At 42.4% G+C, this 20,557-nt stretch overlaps 1 protein-coding gene across 1 annotated transcript in view; it reads right to left on the reverse strand.

The window, feature by feature from the left end:
- Tafa4 (TAFA chemokine like family member 4) overlaps window positions 1-17,218 on the reverse strand; it is a 106,693-nt gene extending 89,475 nt beyond the window's left edge. Inside the window, exons 1-2 of the mRNA XM_090355410.1 lie at window positions 17,205-17,218; window positions 15,481-15,596 (exon numbers count right to left, since the gene is read on the reverse strand). Of these exons, the coding sequence (XP_090211536.1) occupies window positions 15,481-15,596; window positions 17,205-17,218 (130 nt within the window). The remainder of the gene's footprint in view (window positions 1-15,480; window positions 15,597-17,204) is intronic.
- Between the last annotated feature and the right edge of the window lie 3,339 nt (window positions 17,219-20,557).

Consider the following 20,557-nt stretch of genomic DNA (forward strand, 5'->3'; position numbering starts at 1 on the left):
GTTGCAGCCCAGCACATGCTGATGAAATCCACCACCTAGACAATACTTTCCCAGTAGGGGCAACGGCTGAGCCCAGGGAAGAGCCCAAATGGGGTTATGAAAAAAATGCTCCTGGGAGGGTTATCAGAAATAGGATGGTAACCTGCCTGGTAGCTGGCCTCCAGAAGGCAGCCCACCATGCAGTCAACTATAATAAACTAAAGGAGGTTACCCAGAAACCCAATGAAAACCCTGCCGAATTTCTTGATCGCCTTACAGTGGCACTCTAGCATTATACTAAGCTGGACCCAGAGTCAAAAGAAGGTACAGTGGTCCTTAATACCCATTTCATTTCCCAATCAGCTCCCGAAATTAACAAAAAGTTGAAGGACCTCTAGGATATAGAAACAAAAGCCATATAATGAATGATTGTTGTCCTTAATGTACTATGTTATCTCTCATCTCTTTTGCTGTCCCTTGGTTATCTAATATTGTTACAGTATCTCACTTTGTTATCTGATATATTGGATATATTTGTATTTGGTTATTTGAAATTGGATAGGGAAGGGGGGAAAACAAGATGAGGGATGGGGGTGGGGGGAGGGAAATGGGGACCAAGACATGAGAAAGGGTATCAATGTATGTGAAGTAATGCACCTTCTATCTGGCGAATATAATGTAACCCTTCTATTAATTACAATAAAAAAATATATGAAGAAAAAAGTTGAAAAAGGCTGAGGATGGCCTTCAAACCCCGCAAGGAGATCTGGTGAGCATGGCCTTTAAGGTTGTTAACAACCGGGAGGAACAGAAAAAAGCTGATAAGGCTGCCCATAATAGAAAAAATTGCCAGCTCCTGGCTGCTGCCCTTCGGGCTCCTCAAAGAAGAAGCGCCCAATGCACACCACCCAGACCATGCTTCAAGTGTGGCAAGGAAGGCCACTGGGCAAGAGCTTGACCTACTCTACAACCACCATCTGGACCCTGCCAAAGTGTGGACAGCCGGGACACTGGGGAGTCGACTATCTCTCCTCGTCTCTACAAGGTGGGCCAGTCCCTCCCATACCCCCCACACATGGGGAGAAGCCCAACTTATCCAAGATACTCAGCTTGGCAACAGAAGTATGATGGTGCCCAGGGCCGCTGGATCCCACAAGCATCACAATGGAGGAGCCCAGGGTATATCTCCAGGTTGCAGTCAAGCTACTTGCATCCTTTCTTTTGGATTGGGGAGCCAGTTATTCGTTGTTACCTGAGTATTCCAGCCTGTCTTTTCCCTCCCCAATCTCAGTGGTGGGTGTAGATGGCCTTCTTACGTGCTCTGCAACTACCCATGTAGAATAGATAACTTTCCTTTTTTACATTCCTTTCTAATCTTACCCCGCTGTCCCATATCCAAGGCTCCCTCAGCCCCTTAAAGCCCTTTTCCTCTCCCCCAATTTTGCCTGAGGATTGAGTCTTTCTTAAGACCCTTAATCTGTCTGGTTTACATCCCAAGTGGACTGGCCCTCATCAGGTCCTGCTGACCGCTCCCACTGCAGTTTAGCTCAACGGACAGCCACAGTGGTTTCTTCTGTCAAGAGTGAAAAAAAGTGAAAAAAGCTCCTGCTCTTGCCCCTTCTATGACGCCAAGGTGTCTCACATCCCTGAAGAAGATGGCACCCCGCCTCTTAAGACTTCTTTTGAATTTCATCCAAGGACACATATGCACATTTATGACCATGGAACTGTTACTGCTCCTTCTGGATGGACAGCATCCCGCCTTCTACCCTCAATATCAACGCTCCTCATCAGCAGGAAGTAGCCAGAAAGAGTCAGCGTCCCTTTACAACTATCAGAAGGCGGGAATGTTAGGTCCACCAGGAAGAAATGACTTCTTCCCTTGGCTCTCTCCCCATGTACCCTGGAAATCCCCGCCCTGCAACTGTAACCCTGGCAACTGGCATGCCTGGGGGCAGTGGGAAGTCCCCCAGTCTGAAGTATTTCCCCATCCTCTGAGATCACATCCACTTCCACTGTGGCCACACTCCTTCCCTTATATAATCTCTCACTTCCCGACCTAAGCATTCTTGCTTGCCCGACTCCATCTTGGGTGGCAGGAGTGTGCTCTTTCCTCACGCAATAAACCCTCTTCTCCTGAACTGTGTGGAGTTTCCTTTCGGCAGACCTTACAAATACATATTAGTAAAGGGGTCAATTCATAACCAGAATATTACAGTTATAAACATTTACTCTCCAGCATGGGAATACCAAAGTATTTCAAGCAAACTCTCATAGAGCTACAGGACAAGACAGATGCAAATACAGTCATACTGGGAGATTTCAACATGATACTCTCACCAAAGGACAGATTAGCCAAGCAAACATATGCAAAGAAACCTCTGGATTAAATGACACCATAACCCAGCTGGCAGACATCCAGAGTTTTCCACCCAATGACACTCTACAGCCCACAGAACATTCTCCAAAACAGATCATACAATAGTTCACACAAAGAGTTCATACAAGAGGACTGATATAATCCCCTGCATTCTGTCTGACAACAGTGAAATCAGACTAGTTCTGAACAACATAGTAGAGCAGAAAAAAACACTCATTCATAGAAGTTAAGACACTTCTGAATACTACCTGGGTTACAGAACAAATCAAAAAAGAAACTGAGCACTTCCTACAACACAATGAAAATGAAAATACATCACAAAGGAACTTATGGAACACAGCAAAAGCAGTCCTAAGGGGAAAATATATTGCCCTAAGAGCCCATATTAAAAAGACAAAAGAAATTCATGTAACTAACCTAAAGAAGCAATTAAAGCACCTAGAGGAGCAAGAAAATGTTAACTCTGAAACAACTAGAAGGACAGAAATAGCAAAAATAAAATCTGAAATATCTGAGATTGAAATAAGATCTACTATACATAAAATTAATTAATTCAAAAGCTGGGGTTTTTTTTTAAAGATTCCACAAAATTGACAGACCCCTGGCAAGAGTAATCAAAAAAAGAAAAGAGGAGACTCAAATGAACAAGATTAGAGATGCCACGGGAATATTCACAAGCAATATACCATATATTCAGATCATCATGAATATGTACTTCCAGGGCTTATATTCAATGAAACAGGAAAATTTAGAAGAAATGGATGATTTTTTTAAATAAACACAGGCTTCCCACATTAAACCAAGAAGATATGTCAACTGAACAAACTAATTTCATACAATGAGATAGTGGAAGCAATCAGAAACATCCAACTGAGAAGTACCCAGGCCATGATGGTTTCACTATAGAATTCTATAAGATTTTAAAGATGAGTTAATATCTATACTCTTGAAGCTCTTCTGAAAAATAAAAGCAGAGGAAGCCATCCCAAACTCATTCTATGACACTAATATCACATACATCCCAATCCAGGGAAGGACCCAACAAAAAAAGAAGATTACAGACCAATCTCTCTGATGAACACAGATGCAAAGCTCCTCAATAAAATATCAGCCAACAGAATCCAGAAACAAATTTAAAATTTTATACACTATGATCAAGTAGGCTTCATCCCACACATCCAACACATGCAAGGCTGCTTCAACATGTATGAATCAAATAACATATCATATTACTAGAGCTAAGGTTAAGAATCATATGATAGTTTCTCTGGATGCTGAGAAGGCATTTGACAAAATACAACATCCATTCATGTTGAAAGCACTAGAGAAAATAGGAATAGGAGGTACATTCTTTAAAATAATTAAAGCCATATATGACAGACCTACAGCTCATACCAAACTAAATGAAGAAAAATTAGAACTATTTACTTTAAAATCAGTAACAAAACAGGGATACCCACTCTCTCCACCTCTCTTCAGTATAGTGCTGGAACCATTAGCCAGAGAAATAAGGCAAGAGAAGGACATCAAAGGGATCCACATAGGGAAAGAAGAAATTAAACAATCCCTATTCACAGATGGCATGATCTTACACCTGAACAAGCCAATAAATTCTACTCCCAAACTCTTAGAACTAATAAAACACTTTGGCAAAGTGGTAGGATACAAAATCAACCTTCAAAAGTCAGTAGCCTTTCTGTATGCCAACAATACACAAACAGAAGGAGAAATGAAGGAAATGATCCCACTTGCAATAGTCCCAAAAGAATAAAATATTTAGAAATTAACCTAACAAAGAATGTAAAGAAATTGTTCAATGAAAACTGTAAAAGCTTAAAGAAAGAAATCAGAGGATACCAGGAAATGGAAAGATATCCCATGCTTAGGGAAGGGAGAAGCAACAGTGTGAAAATGGCCGTACTGCCAAAATTTTTATACAATTTCAATGCAATCCCCATCAAAATCCCAAGGAACCTTTTTTTTGCCAGTCCTGGGGCTTGAACTCAGGGCCTGAGCACTGTCCTTGGGCTTTTTCCTCAAAGCCAGCGCTCTACCACTTGAGCCACATTAGCACTTCCAGCTTTTCTATGTATGTGGTACTGAGGAATTGAATCTGGGTCTTCTTGCATGCTAGGCAAGCACTCTACCACTAGGCCAAACTCCCGGCCCTCTAATGTAGGATTTTAAGACTTGTATCATTTATCTTTTCCTCATTTCCAAAGAAAGTTCACCAACAACTCCATCTTCACTTTCCAACAACCTTAAGTCCTGGAATAGTCTTAAGGAGCACTCCAGCAAAATGGCCAAGAATCAATTACACCTTCCCAACACAACAGCTCTGCATATTCCTCATCACTATCTGGATAAGCACCAATTCACTCTCAGGTGACTCAATTCCCTCACCTCAGCTCAAAACCCAAGTGCAACAAACATTCTAACACGGAGAAGAGGAGTTCTGACTACCAGAACACTGCCCAGGATGCAAAATGGACGAACAGATGAGTGCTAAGCAAGAAAATATCAGAACCTAAATCACAATTAACTTATTCCAGGGGTTACCACAAAACTCTGGATGTTAGTCTCCTCAGCAATATCAGCCAATACCAAAGACTTGAATGTTGTTGGAAATTTTCTGGTTATCATAACAGTTTAGCATAATTTAGATTGATGTTGCCTCTTCTATGCAAAATAGCTAAGTTTGGAAGTGTAATAGGAATATGTTCACATACTCCAGCCATAATGGAAAGAAAACTTAGTCTATTGCTAACACTTTTCACTTTATTACATCAATGTTGGCCAAAAAGTCTGAAACTTCATCTTAGTAGAAAAATCTGGACATGGTTGTTCACATTTGTTATGTCATCCACAGCAAAGATAAATAGATAGATAGATAGATAGATAGATAGATAGATAGATAGATAGATAGATAGATTTTTAAAAGCCAGACTCAAAAAAATAATCAGAGCACAGAAAGCTAGAGGCATGGTCAAGTGCTAGAACTCATGGTCAAGCCTTGAGTTTAAATCCCAGTACCAAAAAAAGTAACATTGTTAAGAAAGAATATGTACCTGAGTATGGCAGTTCCTCAAAATACTAAACACAGAGCTCCCATATTACCCAACAATTCCACTCCTAGGCATTTACCCAATGGTCCAGATGCAAGAAATACTAGATCCACTAGCACAATGACATTCATTGTAGCATTATTTTACCATAGCAAAGATATGAAACCAACCTAGACGCCCCTCAGTAGATGATCAGATCAAGAGGATGTGGTACTTATACACAATGGAATTCTATGCTGACATCAGAAAGAATGACATCACACCATTTGTAAGGAAAGACTTGGAAAAAATCATATTAAGTGAAGTAAGCCAGACATAAGCTCAATGTTTTCCCTCATTTGTAATAATTAGTACACATACAGGATTCTTCTAGCAGAGGATTACAATAGCTCAAAACCTGGGTACATAAGGTCATATAGGATGAGACTAAATGAAAGGATCTCTAGGATACGGAAACAAGAACTTTATCTTATGTGATTGTTGTTCTTAATATACTATGTTATTTCTCCTCTCTTTTTTTTTTTTGCCAGTCCTGGGCTTGAGCTCAGGGCCTGAGCACTGTCCTTGGACTTTCTCAAGGCTAGAGCTCTACCACTTGAGCCTTAGCACCACTTCTGGCTTTTTTCTATGTATGTGGTACCGAGGAATCGAACCCGGGTCCTCATGCATGCTAGGCAAGCACTTTAACCACTAGGCCAAACTCCCGGCCTCTCCTCTCTTTTTTTGCCCTTATAGTTAATCTCATACTGTTACTATATCTGACTTTGTTACCTGATATATTATATATATGTTTATTTGAAATAGGAAAGGGTAAGAGGGAAAACAAGATGATAGGGAGGGTGTGGGAGGATGGAAATGGGCACAAAAACATGAGAGGGGTTATCAATGTATGAGAAATAATGCATCTACTATCTGATGAATGTAACTGTAACCCTTCTATACATTATCCCAGCAATAAAAAAGAATATGTGCCATAATGAAATTCATTATTTTGTACAATTAACATATTAATATGCTTTAATTTTTTAAAGTCTCTGTCTAGGTGCCAGTGGCCACTACTTGAGATGTTGGGATGATGAAGCCAGTCTGTACAGAAATCTCTTTGCAAGACTCCCTTCCCCAACAAGTGCTGGGCGCAGTAACACACACCTATGACAAGCCATGACAGGAAGTCTAAAGCTGATGACCCAGGCATTTGCATCCAGTCATGAAGCAAAACCCTACTTCAAAAATAATCCGCACAAAAAAGGGCTAGAAACATGGTTCTTCAGTAAGCACCTGTCAAGCAAGTGTAAGGTCTGAGGGTTTAAACCCCAGTACTTTAAAAAAACAAAGAAGAAGGAGAATAAAATCCAGGCCCCCAAAATCATACCTGTAGATCTAAATAACCCAGAAACCTCCCACTCTGAGACCACTGCTTCAAGTCATACCATTGGCAAATTTTGAGTAAGAAGAAATATGTCATGATCATAAATATGTAGTCATATTCACATTTCATTGACAATATCTACTTGAGCCACTGGGGAAAACTTGAATCTTCCCACCCCTACCCCCACCTCACAAAATCTAACTCGTTTCTTAATTCCTGTCTTTAACAGCAAAGTTTTGTTTTGGTCAGGTAGAAAATGACCTTGCTGGTTCTATTTATTATTTAACAGAACTCAAGTCTCCCAAATCCCTGTCATAATCCATAATAAAACAGAAAGAACAAAACTTAATCGGCTGTAAATGTACAGTAGTTAGCATTCACCACAAAATGCTAATAATATTTCCAGAATGCCATTTCTCTTCCTGGCCTTTTGACCAAGTTGGTTAATGGACTGAGACTCAGGAAATAATGGAAATAATTTAGGCTAAGCACTTTGCAACCAGGAGTCAACCTTGAGATAAATTGTATCCGGGTAACCATGGCCTAACCACGGCCCAAGAAAGAGATCTGGCCACGAGAGCTAACCAACACAGCCATTCCTGCCCAGGAAGAATCAAATGCTTCGAGCACAGATGCAAACATGCACCATTTGTGTGCTAAGCCTGTGTTCTTAACAGAATATACTACAAAATTAGTCTACAGCTCATGCCTGTACACAATCATTGAATCCTATGGCTTAAGAAATGTTCTGGCTGAGCTGGGTGCAGTGGCTCACGCCTGCAATCCTAGATACTCAGGAGACTGAGATCTGAGGATCAAGGTTCAAAGCTAGCCCAGGCACTACAAAACCATGAGACTCTTATCTCCAATTAATCTCTAGAAAAATGGGAAGTGGGGCTGTGGCTCAAGGGTCAGTGCCCAGGCCCAGAGTTCAAGCCCTTGGTCCATTGTGGGGCTTGAACTCAGGGCCTGCTCAAAGGTAGCACTCTACTACGGTAAGCCAAAGTTCCACTTTCAGTTTTCTGATGATTAATTAGCGATAGGAATCTCACCAACTTTCATGCCTCGGCTGGCTTCAAACCACAATCTTCAGATCTCAGTCTTAGCCCAGTGAATAGCTAGGAGTAGTGGCATAAGCCACTGGCAACAGCCTCCAGAGACTTCTTTCCAATTATCACCAAAAGGCCAGGAATGAGTGTGGCTCAAGTGGTAGAGCTCTAGACTTAACTAAAAAGCTCTAAGACAGCACCCAGGTCCTAAATTCAAGCCCCAGGATTGGCACATGAACACACATACACCACACACGCTTGCTTGTGTGTGCACACATACACACACACACACACACACACACACACACACTTCTAAAAGATACTGCAGGGGCACAAAACTCACTTGTTCTGAGACATGCGGATGCTAACCACTGAGCAATGACCCTAAAGCTAAGAGAATCACTGAGATTATTTTCTAAAACACTTGCCATTAAAGTTCTTTTTTCCTCGGCTGGCAGCGTTGTTTCAATGAGAGGAAATGCATGATTTCTTCTCCCAGATAGGGAGCCTCTTGTAAGTACCCCAATCCATATTCAGACAACACGCAGCCGCTGCTTCCTCTGAGACTGAAAAGATGAAGAGACGGGGAGCCTGCCCTGCCCCCGCGGTCAGTAAGGAAATACAACACCGTCCCCCCGATCAGAGCGAGAGCCCACACTTCCTCCCTCCCTTCCTCCTTCTTTCCTTCCGATCTTTCTTCCTCCCTTCTCTCCTCCTTTCCTCCCTCCCTCCCTCTCTCCTTTCCTTCCACCCTCCTTCTGTACATCCCTCCTTCCCTTCCTTCCCTCCCTTCCTCCCTCCCTTCCTCCCTCCCTCCCTTCCTCCCTCCCTCCCTTCCTTCCTTCCTTCCTTCCCTTCCTTCCCTCCTTTCCTCCCTCCCTTCCTCCCTCCCTCCCTCCCTCCCTCCCTCCCTTCCTTCCTTCCTTCCTTCCTTCCTTCCTTCCTTCCTTCCTTCCTTCCCTCTATGGAGACCAATGTGACATGCAGTCCTTCCTCAGCCTTGTCCATTGCCCTGCACTTGGCCTTGCCCTTGAGAGATGAGAGGAAGGAGAACATTCCCCCGCTGCAGCGTCTGTTCCTTTCCCTCTTATTTAAGAATCACAGTGATGATGAGCCTGTCCGCAAGTCATGGTGAAAAGGTAATGCGGGGCACAAAGGGGCGAAACGACTGTGTCTAGGCAGGTGTGACGGTGTTAGTGGAAGTGAGAGAGGGTGATTTTCCCAGTGGGCCAGGAGGATGCCTTGGTAGCGGGCAGTCTCTGCTCTCCCCTTCACAAAGAGCCATGGTACCAATGAAATGGAGACTTGTCACACTCAGGTCAGACAGAGGTTTGACAGGAGCTAGCTCTTCATCTCACCAGTGCTTCTCACCTTTGCCTACAGAGCTGAACAAATACCAAAGTCAGGTGAGAGACAGTGCCCTGGCCTCTACCACGGGAGGCCATGTAAAGAGGACACATATCTATGTGCCATCCCTAATGAGAGGGCCAGAAGAAAGGAAGACAGATAAAATCGTAGGGTAATTTTTCAGTGGCATTGGGAGTTTTCACCCCATAGAGTAAATACCAATCGGTGCACAAAGCAAACTTCCTGACTAGACTTACTAGCTGACATCATCACTTACACACACACACACACACACTCGTACAAATATCTGCACCCATACACATTCTAATTCAGTACTCTAGCTGACCCACAAAAACACAAATGTCTTATCATTCCACTATTCAAGAAAGAACAGTAAAGACCCAGCTTCATTAGCTCATTAGCTTATGATATTTTTTACAGGAAGCGCTAACCACACCTAGAAACATGACGGGTTTACATACACTAATGTGAATATATGGAATTAAGGAAAATGCATTAGTAAAATTCCACTTGGTTTGTTTAATATGTCTATAGACACATTTACAATTATGTACAGGGCTCTATTTGGCTATTCTAAGCCTCACCTGCTCTCTAGTGGCCAAAAATAGGTGGTGCAAGAAAATTATTTTTCAAAACTGCATACAATTAATTCATTTTTTATATATTTTTATGGTAATTAATAGAAGGGTTACATGATATTTGCCAGATAGATGGTGCATTAATTCCCATACATTGATACCCTTTAATTCATTTTTAACCTGCCACATATTGTCACACATTACATTACATGCACATTACATGTCTCATTAAAAGAAAACCCCCTCCTAGAATAGTAGTTATGCTGTCTACCCAATTGTTATTCTTAAATAAAATAGCAATTCCTTATGAAAAATTAGATCTAAGATAATTCAATTGAGTGTCCCTGTGAGGTACAGGAATACACAATTAGTGCCTTCAAAAAAAACTCATCCTCAGTTAAAACTAACGCAAGGCACAAAAACACGATCACATCATACATGTTCTGCACGATCATTTATAATAGAAAAAAACAGACATGTTCAATTCCCTTAAATTAAACAGTGCAGAACCATCATGGCATGAAATCCATTAGCAAAGAAAAGGCAGATCTCAAGAAAGATGGCAGCCCAGACACTGGTAGTTCATGCCTGCAATCCTAGCTACACAAGAAGCTGAGATCTAAGGATCACCATTTGAAGCCAGCCCAGAAAAGTCCATGAGACTCTTATCTCCAATAAATTACTCAGAGAAAGCTTTAGGTGGGGCTGTGATTCAAGTGGTAGAGCGCTAACTTGGAGCGAAAGGAAAGGAAAGGAAAGGAAAAGAAAAGAAAAGAAAGGAAAGGAAGGAGCTATGGAAATAAACCTGGGAATGACTTACCCTTAACTCCCAACCCCCTCAACTCTACCGGAAAAGCAGCTACCTTTGTTTTTACAAAACAAAACCAAATTGTTACAGTATCCAGATATTCCCAGGAATAAATCTCAAGGGTTTTTGGAGGCTACTGCACACCCAACATCATCATGTCTCCACGGGATAAAACTTTGAAGACGTTCTCAACAGTGAGCTCCTTCATTTCACAGGGCACTTGGCATTTCTGACATCATAGCTCAGCCTGTGCTTTCCACTGTGCTGCCTCTGCTGCCCTCTTGTGGAGAAATGTGGTGCAAAGTCCAGGAGGCATAAGCATAAATTGCAGTTAACCTGGCTTCTAATTCAGACAATCAATCCCACCTATTGTCCTCTTTACTCTTCTCTTAACCTTTCACCTGCTTTGTGACTACAGAAGGCCAACATATGTTCTCCTGTCCAATTGACATAGCAGAGAGAATTCTAGAACAATACATGGAGATCTTAGTGCTTTATAATTCTTTTTAAAAACCTACTTCTAGACACTAGTACAAGCTAATCACTGCCCTGTGTCTTAAGGAAAGATTCTGACCAACCATCCTGGGGATGGTTGTTCGATGTAATTTTCTTCCTTCCCTTTTTTTCTTTTTTCTTTCAAGGCAATGCTGGGGCTTGAACTGAGGGCCTGGGCACGATCTGATAGCTTTTTCCACTCTCTATTACTAGTGCCACAGCTCTGCTTCACACTTTTCTTGGTGGTTAATTGGAAATAAGAGTCTCATGAACTTTCATGCCTAGCCTGGCTTCAAACTAGGATCCTCAGATCTGTCTCCTGAGATTATAATTGTGCACCACAGGTACCAGCCCAATTGGTATTTACCTCTCTGGATCATAGTTTATGACTCATAGAATTCTAAAAACAACACATGTGGCTTTTGGGACTTTAATATTCCTTAAATCCCAACTTCCGGACTCTTGTAAAAGTTTATTACTGTCCTATGCCCTAAGGATAAATTCCAATCAACCATCCTGGAAAAATTTTATATTTTTAATATATATATATACTTCAATAAATTGAATTTTTAATCCACACTCAACACCTCTAATTTCTCAAAATGGTGCTATGGTCCCACAGTCTTTCCCCTCTGCCACTAGCTTGGTGGAGACAGAGCTGAAAAAATATATACATGGTCTTAAGTCGCAGTGGTCAGTCAGTACCTCTATGCATCTAAGCCATTAGAAGCCCCAACAAACTCCTAACGGGCTTCCTGGGGTCCCACCTCCAAGGGCCGCCAGTCAGCGCAGGCCCACAGCCCCAGGGACAGAGTCTGTAGCCCTTCTGGAAACTAGTTCCCAGATTCTCCCCTGGTTCTCTACAATTCCCTCCAGGCTGCCCGAGATCCACCCACAGTGGGGAGAAGATCTTGATTGCAGCCTCCTGGTTCTTCAGCCCTCAAACCACACCTGCGTAGACCCTCAAGTCATCACCCACCGAGCACCGCCCTGAGAAGAAAACTGTCACACGCTACTGCAGAGATCAGCGTATATCTTCTGATGATCACAAGCAAACTTTGTACCATAGCACGAGAGGGGTGGAAGGGGGAGAGCTGGAAGGAATGAGAACAGCACAGTCCAAATTCTCCAGGGTCCTCAATAGACAAAAAGCCCTTGAAAAATACGAAGCACACAAAACAAAGCCCACCAAAAAATGGAAAGAAGATACAATGGTTTAAAAAGATGACACCAATCAAGATACACCGTATACATCAGCTGCTTTGTGAAATGGCAAAAGAAAAATTCAATGCATATCCTAAAAAATTAAGAAAAGTGAGGGGAAGCATAAGTGGGGAGGTGTGGATGAGAGTGTTGACAGGGTGACACCGACTCAAACTCACTGCACTCAAACTATTTTGTTGAATGGCAACACTTACAACAACCTAAAAAGAATAAAAGCACTCAAAAAACTATATCGATAACTCATCAATATATTAAGAGAGCCTTTAGTCAAAAAGAGACGAAGTTGCCACGATAAGATGAAGTTTCCTCTATGTTTCTGGCAAAAATTTAGGATGTGATCATCATAATAAGAGGAGCAACAGGTATGAAAAAATAGGTATTATCATCCTCATTGTCGTAAGAAGAATACACGAACCCACAAGGTCTTCAGGACACCTAAGCATGCTTAAAATACACATTACACCTGGACACTGGTGGCTCACACCTGTAATCCTAGCTGCTCAGGAGGCTGAGATCTGAGGATCATGGTTGAAAGACAGCCCAGGGGAAAAAAGTCCATGTGACTATTATCTCCAATTAACCACCAGAAAACTAGAAATGGTGCTATGGCTCAAAGTGGTAAAGCGCTAGCTTTGTCCAAAAAGCACTTACAGTGCCTAGACCCTGAGGTCAAGCCCCACGACCCACCAAAAGATAAAGTACATCTCCTTATCAAGGCTACAGAAGCTCAGCAAAGCGCATGTATTGCCATGTTCTAGACCAAGCCAGAAAGTCCATGAGACCGTGGAAATTCTAGTGTGTGACTCCTTTCTCTAGCAGAACAGGCCAGTCCTGCTGTGGGTCAAACTTGAGCTGATAAGGAAAGTACCATTTGCCTTTCTCCAGGCTACAACTCCAATGGTAATTTAGATTTGGCCAGAATTTTGATTTGCCCAAATTCAGAGCGGTGTGGCACAAAGCAAGGACTGCTACACAGAAAAAAATGGAAAGTTCGAGCATGCCCTCTGTGTTTCTCTTCGTTTTAATCACTCCACCACACAACCCCTTGCAGCCAGGCTCCTGAAAATCTGGGCATCTGCAGCTGATAACGAAGCCCACTGTGATGCTTTGCTGTGGCCCCGCCTCCACTGGGAGCCGGTGATATGGATGCCACAGACAAAACCAATGACTTCACACACGGTTCCCCTGCCCCCCTCCAACAAACCCATCAAAAGGTCCACGACGCCACATGGGCAAGCGACAGGTCCTCCACAGTAGCAGAACATCATCGATTTTATGCTGATTCCCTGAAACTTCAATCATTATTTTTCTCATCTTCTTTGAAGTGTTGCTCGAAGAGGGAAAATGGAGTTGTGAGAGGTTTAAGAAATTATCTTGAGCTGACAATTACAGGCAGCCCTAACGGAGCAGAGGCAGGGATGTGCCAGGAACCTGGGGTTGGGCCAGCTCAGAGCCATCTCAGAAGAGCTTTGCAAATGTGGACTTCTACTTCTGGCATGCACACAGGGTAGGGTTCACATATGAGTTTTTGTGTAGGTCCTAGGCCTTGAACTCATAGCTGGGATACAGTCCTGAGCTTTTGTTTACAAAGTTAGCCCTCTACTACTTTGAGCCACAGTTCCATTTCCACAGCTTTTTGGACTTTCTTATCCAGGATGACTTTGAACTGCCATCCTCCAATCTCAGCCTCCTGAGTAGCAAGGATTACAGGCATGAGCTACAGTGTCACTTTCTACCCAAGAGGTTAAAGTACTTTGGGCGCTACACACCCCCAGTTACTATGATGGAATCAGTAAGGATTTGGCTCAATTCAGAGACACAGAAAAATGACACATACTCTCTGGGGAATTTACAAGGCCTGCCACCTTAAATGAGAGGGGAAGGAGAGCTACACAATATTACCCCCCACACACACACACACACTCTAATGACAGGATTTTTTTTGTGCCAGTCCTAAGGCTTGAACTCAGGGTTTAGGCACTGATGGTTAACTGGAAATAAGTCTCATAAGGCCAGGCACTGCTGGCTCTTGCTTGTAATCATAGCTACTCGGGAGGCTGAGATCTGAGGATGATGTTTCAAAGCCAGCCCGAACAAGAAAGATTGTGAGCCTCTTACTTCCAATTAACCACCAGAAAACCAGAAGTGACACTGTGACCCAAAGTACTAGAGGGCTGACCTTGAGGAAAAGAGCTCAGGGACAGTACCTAGGCCATGAGTTCAAGCCTAACCACTGACAAAAATAAAAATAAAAAAGAATCTCATAGACTTTCCTACCTAGGCTGGCTTCAAACTATGATCCTCAGATCTCAGCCTCATGAGTTAGTAGGATTAAATGAACCAGTGCCCAGCTTAGATGACAGCTTTAATCTGTCCTTTAAAATGAAGTGATCAGACTTGGTGCATGGCTCAAATGGCACAGTGAATGCCTAACAAACACAAAGCTAGGCAAAAAAAAGTAAATAAATAAACAACTCCCAGCTACTGAGGACACTGAGGCAGGAAAAATCACTTGAGCCTGGGAGTTTGGGAACAGCACGTACAACACAAAGCACAGCAAAACCCTGTCTTTCAAAAAAGAAAGGAAAAAAAAAAGAAATTCACCAACAGTTTCATTGGAAATTAAATAATCAGAATGACTGCAAAAACGTTAAGTACAATCTATTATAAGTCCTCTTGCAAAAGTTACCACTGGCTTTTTCACTCTTTTCTTTCTTTTACTAAGCATCTTAATTATTCAACATCCTTTCTCCACATCTCAAATGAGTCCTCAATGATCTGAAAGCTCCTTTCAGGATAGCCCTGGGTTAAAGGACTCTCACCCGTTATCTGGGAGCTTGTGCAATGCGCACACTCACACACACACTCACTCACACACACGCGCGCGCACAGACGTGCACGCATGCGCACTGGTATAGTGTTCTTTTTTTTTTTTTTTTTAGAAAAAATAGCCAGGACAAGAAAAAAATTAAGTAAACAGCACCAAGAAAGATCTTGGAAGGACGCCTGGAAGCACACCTATGGCAAGCAGCCCGGACCCTGGCTGCACTTCACCTCTTCTGCCAACTTGCTCCCCACGCCAAGCTCCACCCCATTACCTGTGGAAGCATACATGCTGAGCTGCGATGGGGTTTATTCATGGAGCCTAAAGGGCTAGGGGCTCACCTGTGTGCCCTCGGAGGTGCTGGCTCGAGGCGGACATCAGCTTACAGCACACCATTAGCACATAGGCCAGAAAGAGCCAGTGGAACAGCAACACGGACTTACTGTAGAATCTCATCCTAAGGAGAAACAGGACTGTGTCAGTGCAAACCCAGACCACCAGGCTCCTGGGGAAAACTAGCGTGGGAGGCAGGACAAACAAGTCAAGAACCATCACACTCCACGGCCTTTGCCCCAAGGAAGCCGAAAGCCAAGGAGACTTTCCTATGTGCTGAGCCATAACTCAGTTCTCCACAGCTACCTTATATAAAGGGTTTTCCATCCCAGCTACTTGAGCAAAAAAAGCCAACCGAGAGCTCACTTGAGGCTTTGAGTTCAAGCCCCAGTAATGGATAAAAATAACTAAATGGAAGAGTTTTTCAAGTTAATGCCACGCGTTGGTTAAAAGTCTACTTGTAACTCACCAAGGTGCCAGTTCAGCTGCTCTTGTAGAGCGTGGGGTTAGATTCTATTTTTTTACCATCACAGAATTTTTAAAAATACATATTGAAAGTTAAATTCAAGTAAAAGTCTGCATGGTGTGAGCATGTGAAAGAATACATGGAAACACTGGACTCAGGGTCCAGGAGCTTTCTGGCTTCTCTGATCATCTATTAACACCCTCTGGTTTGGAAGATGGGCCTCATAGTCTACTAAACCAACCTCCAAGTTTACAGGGGAGAATAGATTGAAGATAAAATAAAGTTAAGTTTCTTGGCATGGCCAGTATTCCTGCACTCCCTGAGCTAATCCTGTTGACAATGTGGTCACATGGTCTTTCCTGCAACAGAAAAGGAAATAGAAGAAAAATATTTGAATGCAGTCTTCCTATCCCTCATTGTCTACCCTTCCTTAATATTCAAGGGAATTTAATAAAAACTTGATTCACTTTGTTTCTTCTTTCACTTGTGAAGCAAATGTCCAGACACTTGACCCCGGGAATATCAGGCTCTGCCTGGAACTCCTCCTCCGTGGTCCCAGGATTCCCCATCCACTGTGGACACCAAAATCCCAGCATCAAGAGGTGTGACATGTGCAGCAAGCCTATTCACATGTCTTCCTGTATACCTCAGCCATCGCTAGGCTGAGCCTCGGACCTCGTCCAATGGGATGTCCCAGAAAGAGAGTTCTACTCTTCTGATCAGGGAATCTGGACAAAATCTGCCATTCAGTACCTATGTGATTTATGTCAAACTACTTAACTCCACAAGATGAGAACCCAAGATACAGAGGACCGACCACAGGCAAAACGTGGAACCTCTCTCCCACAGAGAATGAAAACATGGTACAGGGAGTTGAATGATGGGATGAGAGTACCAGACATCCGTTAAGGTCACCCAGAAGCTTGGGTTTGAATTATTAGAGTCAGGAAGATTGGGCTCCTCTTGGAGGGGGAGAGGAGAGGAGGATGGGAGAGGAGAGGAGAGAAGAGGAGAGGAAGAAGGAAGGAAGAGGAGAGGAAAGGAGAGGAGAGGAAAGGAGAGGAGAGGAGAGGAAGAAGGGAGGAAGAGGAGAGGAGGAAGGAAGAGAGGGAAGGGAGAGGAGGAAGGGAGGAGGGGAGAGGAGGAATGGAGGAGAGGGATGGGAAGGGGGAGAGGTAAATAGGGAAAGGAGATGAAAGGGGAGGTAGGAGGAGAGGAAGAGGAAGGAAAAGGGGAGAGGTTCAACTCTTGGAAACTGATTTTTACCTTGGAGACTTCATCAGAGGCGATTCCAGTCCAGTACAATTAGTCCAGCATGTAATTTGATGCCATTCCAAATTTCCATTTGTAGCTAGCACCCACCATTTCTGCAGCTCCAGGGGAAGAGGGCGGGAAATGACCTTAGACTGGAAGTCCTATTTTGAAGAAGACAAAAATAATAAAGAAAACAGGAATCAGTTTGCAATTTAATGCTCTAATGAAAGTGATTTCCAGCAGGGAAAGAAGGGGCTTCACTATGATAACTGCAGTGTCCAGGAAGTGCAGGACAGCCCAACGCTTTCTACATAAAATGCCCTAACACTGGGAAATCCTGGATACTTCTGTCATTCCCTGGTTAGCACAGTAGAGTTTCAATGCAGAAGTGTTCGCAGCAGCAAAGGTATGACAGAGAGCCCCAAACCATCCAAAATGCACCATGTACCCACCTCCCTGGTTCACTGAGCAATGGATGAACCCCAATTCAGCATAATCTGTTTCCAAGAGATTATTCACCTTGCCTAAGCTCACCTGAAGACCCAATTCCCAGATCCCGGTGATAGAAACTTAAGAATGAGCCAGAGGCTGGTAGCATACACCTGTAACCCAAGTTACTTAGGAGGCTGAGATCTAAGGGTTGAGGTTCAAAGCCAGTCCAGGCAAAGAAGTCCTGTGAGACTCTTATCTCCAATTAACCACTCAAAACTCAGGGGTGAAGCTATAGCTCAAAGTGGTAGAGCACTAGCCTTGAAGAAGAAAAACCTCAGAGACAGTGTCCAGGCCCTGAATTCAAGCCCCATGACCAAAAAACGAGAGAGAGAGAGAGAGAAAAGAAAAAAGAAAAACACCTTAGAATGATGCCAGACAATCACCAGGACTGTTTTATTTTTTAATTTTTTAATGTTAATGGAAGACAGAGAACATCATTCCAATGCAATTCACCATGTCAAAATATAAAGAATACTTGGGAGTATGTAACACTAAACTCTCAATACACAAATATAAAAAGAACTGAATTTTATTATTATATGAAGGAGTTGCCATTTAACAGTTTGTGAATGCAATGTATCTTGATCAATGTCACCCTTTTCTTTTTTTCATATATTTTTATTGTAATTAATAGAAGGGTTACATGATATTTGCCAGATAGATGGTGCATTAATTCACATACATTGATACCCTTTCACATGTCTTGGTCCCCATTTCCCTCCCCCCACCCCACCCCTCATCTTGTTTTCCCCCCTTCCCTATCCAATTTCAAATAAACAAATACAAATATATCCGATATATCAGGTAACAAAGTGAGATACTGTAACAATATGAGATAACCAAGGGACAGCAAAGGAGATGAGAGACAACATAGTACATTAAGAACAACAATCATTCATTATATGGCTTTTGTTTCTATATCCTGAAGGTCCTTTCATTCAGTGTCCTACTATATGGCCTTTTGTATCAAGGTTTTGCTCTATTGCAAATCTCTGCTAGTAGAGCCCAAGGTTTCTACTGATTATGATGAATGAGGGAGACCATTGAGCCTAAGTTCCTTTGAGCTGGCTTACTTCACTTAATATGATCTTTTCTAAGTCTTTCCATTTCCTAACAAATGGGTCGATGTCATTCTTTCTGACAGCAGCATAGAATTCCATTGTGTACAAATACCACATCTCGTCAATGTCACCCTTTTCAAGGACCTCTCTCAACACTCCCTTACCGGCTCCTTCCTTCACTTAGTTTTGTAAAATATGCACTGGATTCTTATCTTGGTTTCAAACTAAAGACAACTTAAGAACAACATGGTGCACCATTTTTCATTCTTGCTAAACCAAATGCATCCCCTCCTGTAACCGATATGGGAGAAAAACGCATTGCATGCATTGACAACCATTAAAGTTGCGCATACCAAAATGGCAAGGTGCAATCTCATTGCTTTAGAATCCTGGTGAATCTCACAGTAAGTTCACCACCAAGCACAACTGAGGTTTGTTTTCTTTTTTCCTCCTCTAGCTAACCCAAACCAATGGGAGAATATTTCAAGTGATCAGCTTCAAATACAGCCCCTTTTGGGATTTCAATAAATAAAGAAAGTGCACCTGGAGAGACTAGTTCAACAAGAAAAACAGGAGGGCTTTTAATAACTCTATAAAATTGCACAGGAAAAAAATGTTATCTCCCAGATCCTCCAACTCTATTACCATTCTGTCCTCAGTCTACCCAATGGCATCACGTGACCTTCTGCTATCAGAAAGAGCTACAATTTGTCAGAATCATTCACAATGAGCTCTTTCCATATTGGAAACCAACATGACCTTTCCTGGCTAATATTTATCTTGTTTTCCTCACACAAAAGGAACCACTGGGCATTCTTTTATTTATTTATTTTCCCAATTCATTTAAAAATGACCTATCTATGAAAAAAACAGGTGGTCTCATAGTTTGCGTGCCAGACAAGGAACCATAGCTTTAATTATCGGATGTGCAAAAATACATTCAGATTTTCCCCCATCAAATGGGTTAGGTTCTTGCCTGAAACGATTAACTCTTTCATGTCACTTCTACACTTGAGTATATGTAATGTACCTGAGCCATTCACAGGTGTCATTACATTGCCCAACTCTTCCCAAGCATAGCACAGCCTTCAGTCTGTTTCAAAAGTCATTGATTTTTTTGAAAGGGATTTCAGAACTCTCAGTGATGAAAGACATTGCGCATATGTAGGTTTGCAAAAGCTAAACCTTGTTCACAATGCATCTGCTTATTGAACTTGAATGACACTGACAGCATTTGAACTCTGAGCTTCGTTTTCATCTTCTACCTAATATGTTGACATGATGACATTATGTGGGTTTGGTTTCTCCTTTCCCACAAAAGAGCAGAATATCTATTTATGTTTCCTGGGCACTGAAAAACTTTGAGGTTCCCAGGCAGAAGACATTATTCTTCAGATGTTTAATTTATTTCTGTGTCACACAGAAAAATTCTGTCTTCCCTTGAGATCTTTTCAAGCAAATGAAAAACCTGTACCTTTCCTTCTCTTGATCTACCTGCCTTCTTGATTGGGAGGGTGGGGGGATGTACAGGGGAAGGGGAATCCTAAGAGAATTGTCCTTTCTACATAGTCTCATTGGTCTGTGGATGAGCACACCGTGGGAGTCTCTCTTACAAAATTCCCATCGTGCCCCTCCCCTCACTGCACACATGCCAATCTACACAGTAGCATCCACACAGAGTCTAAAAGTCTACAAATATTGGTTCCTTTTAAAGTGAGAAGACAAACTAACTATATCTGCATCTGATCCTGAGGGATATTTTTTTAAAAAATCAGACAAGTCCTAATGTCAGAGATTTTTGAGGCTTTTGCA

The sequence above is a fragment of the Megascapheus bottae genome, chromosome 2, assembly GCF_031878675.1.
Source record: "Megascapheus bottae isolate mThoBot1 chromosome 2, mThoBot2.hap1, whole genome shotgun sequence".
In the NCBI taxonomy this organism is placed as follows: Eukaryota; Metazoa; Chordata; class Mammalia; order Rodentia; family Geomyidae; genus Megascapheus; species Megascapheus bottae.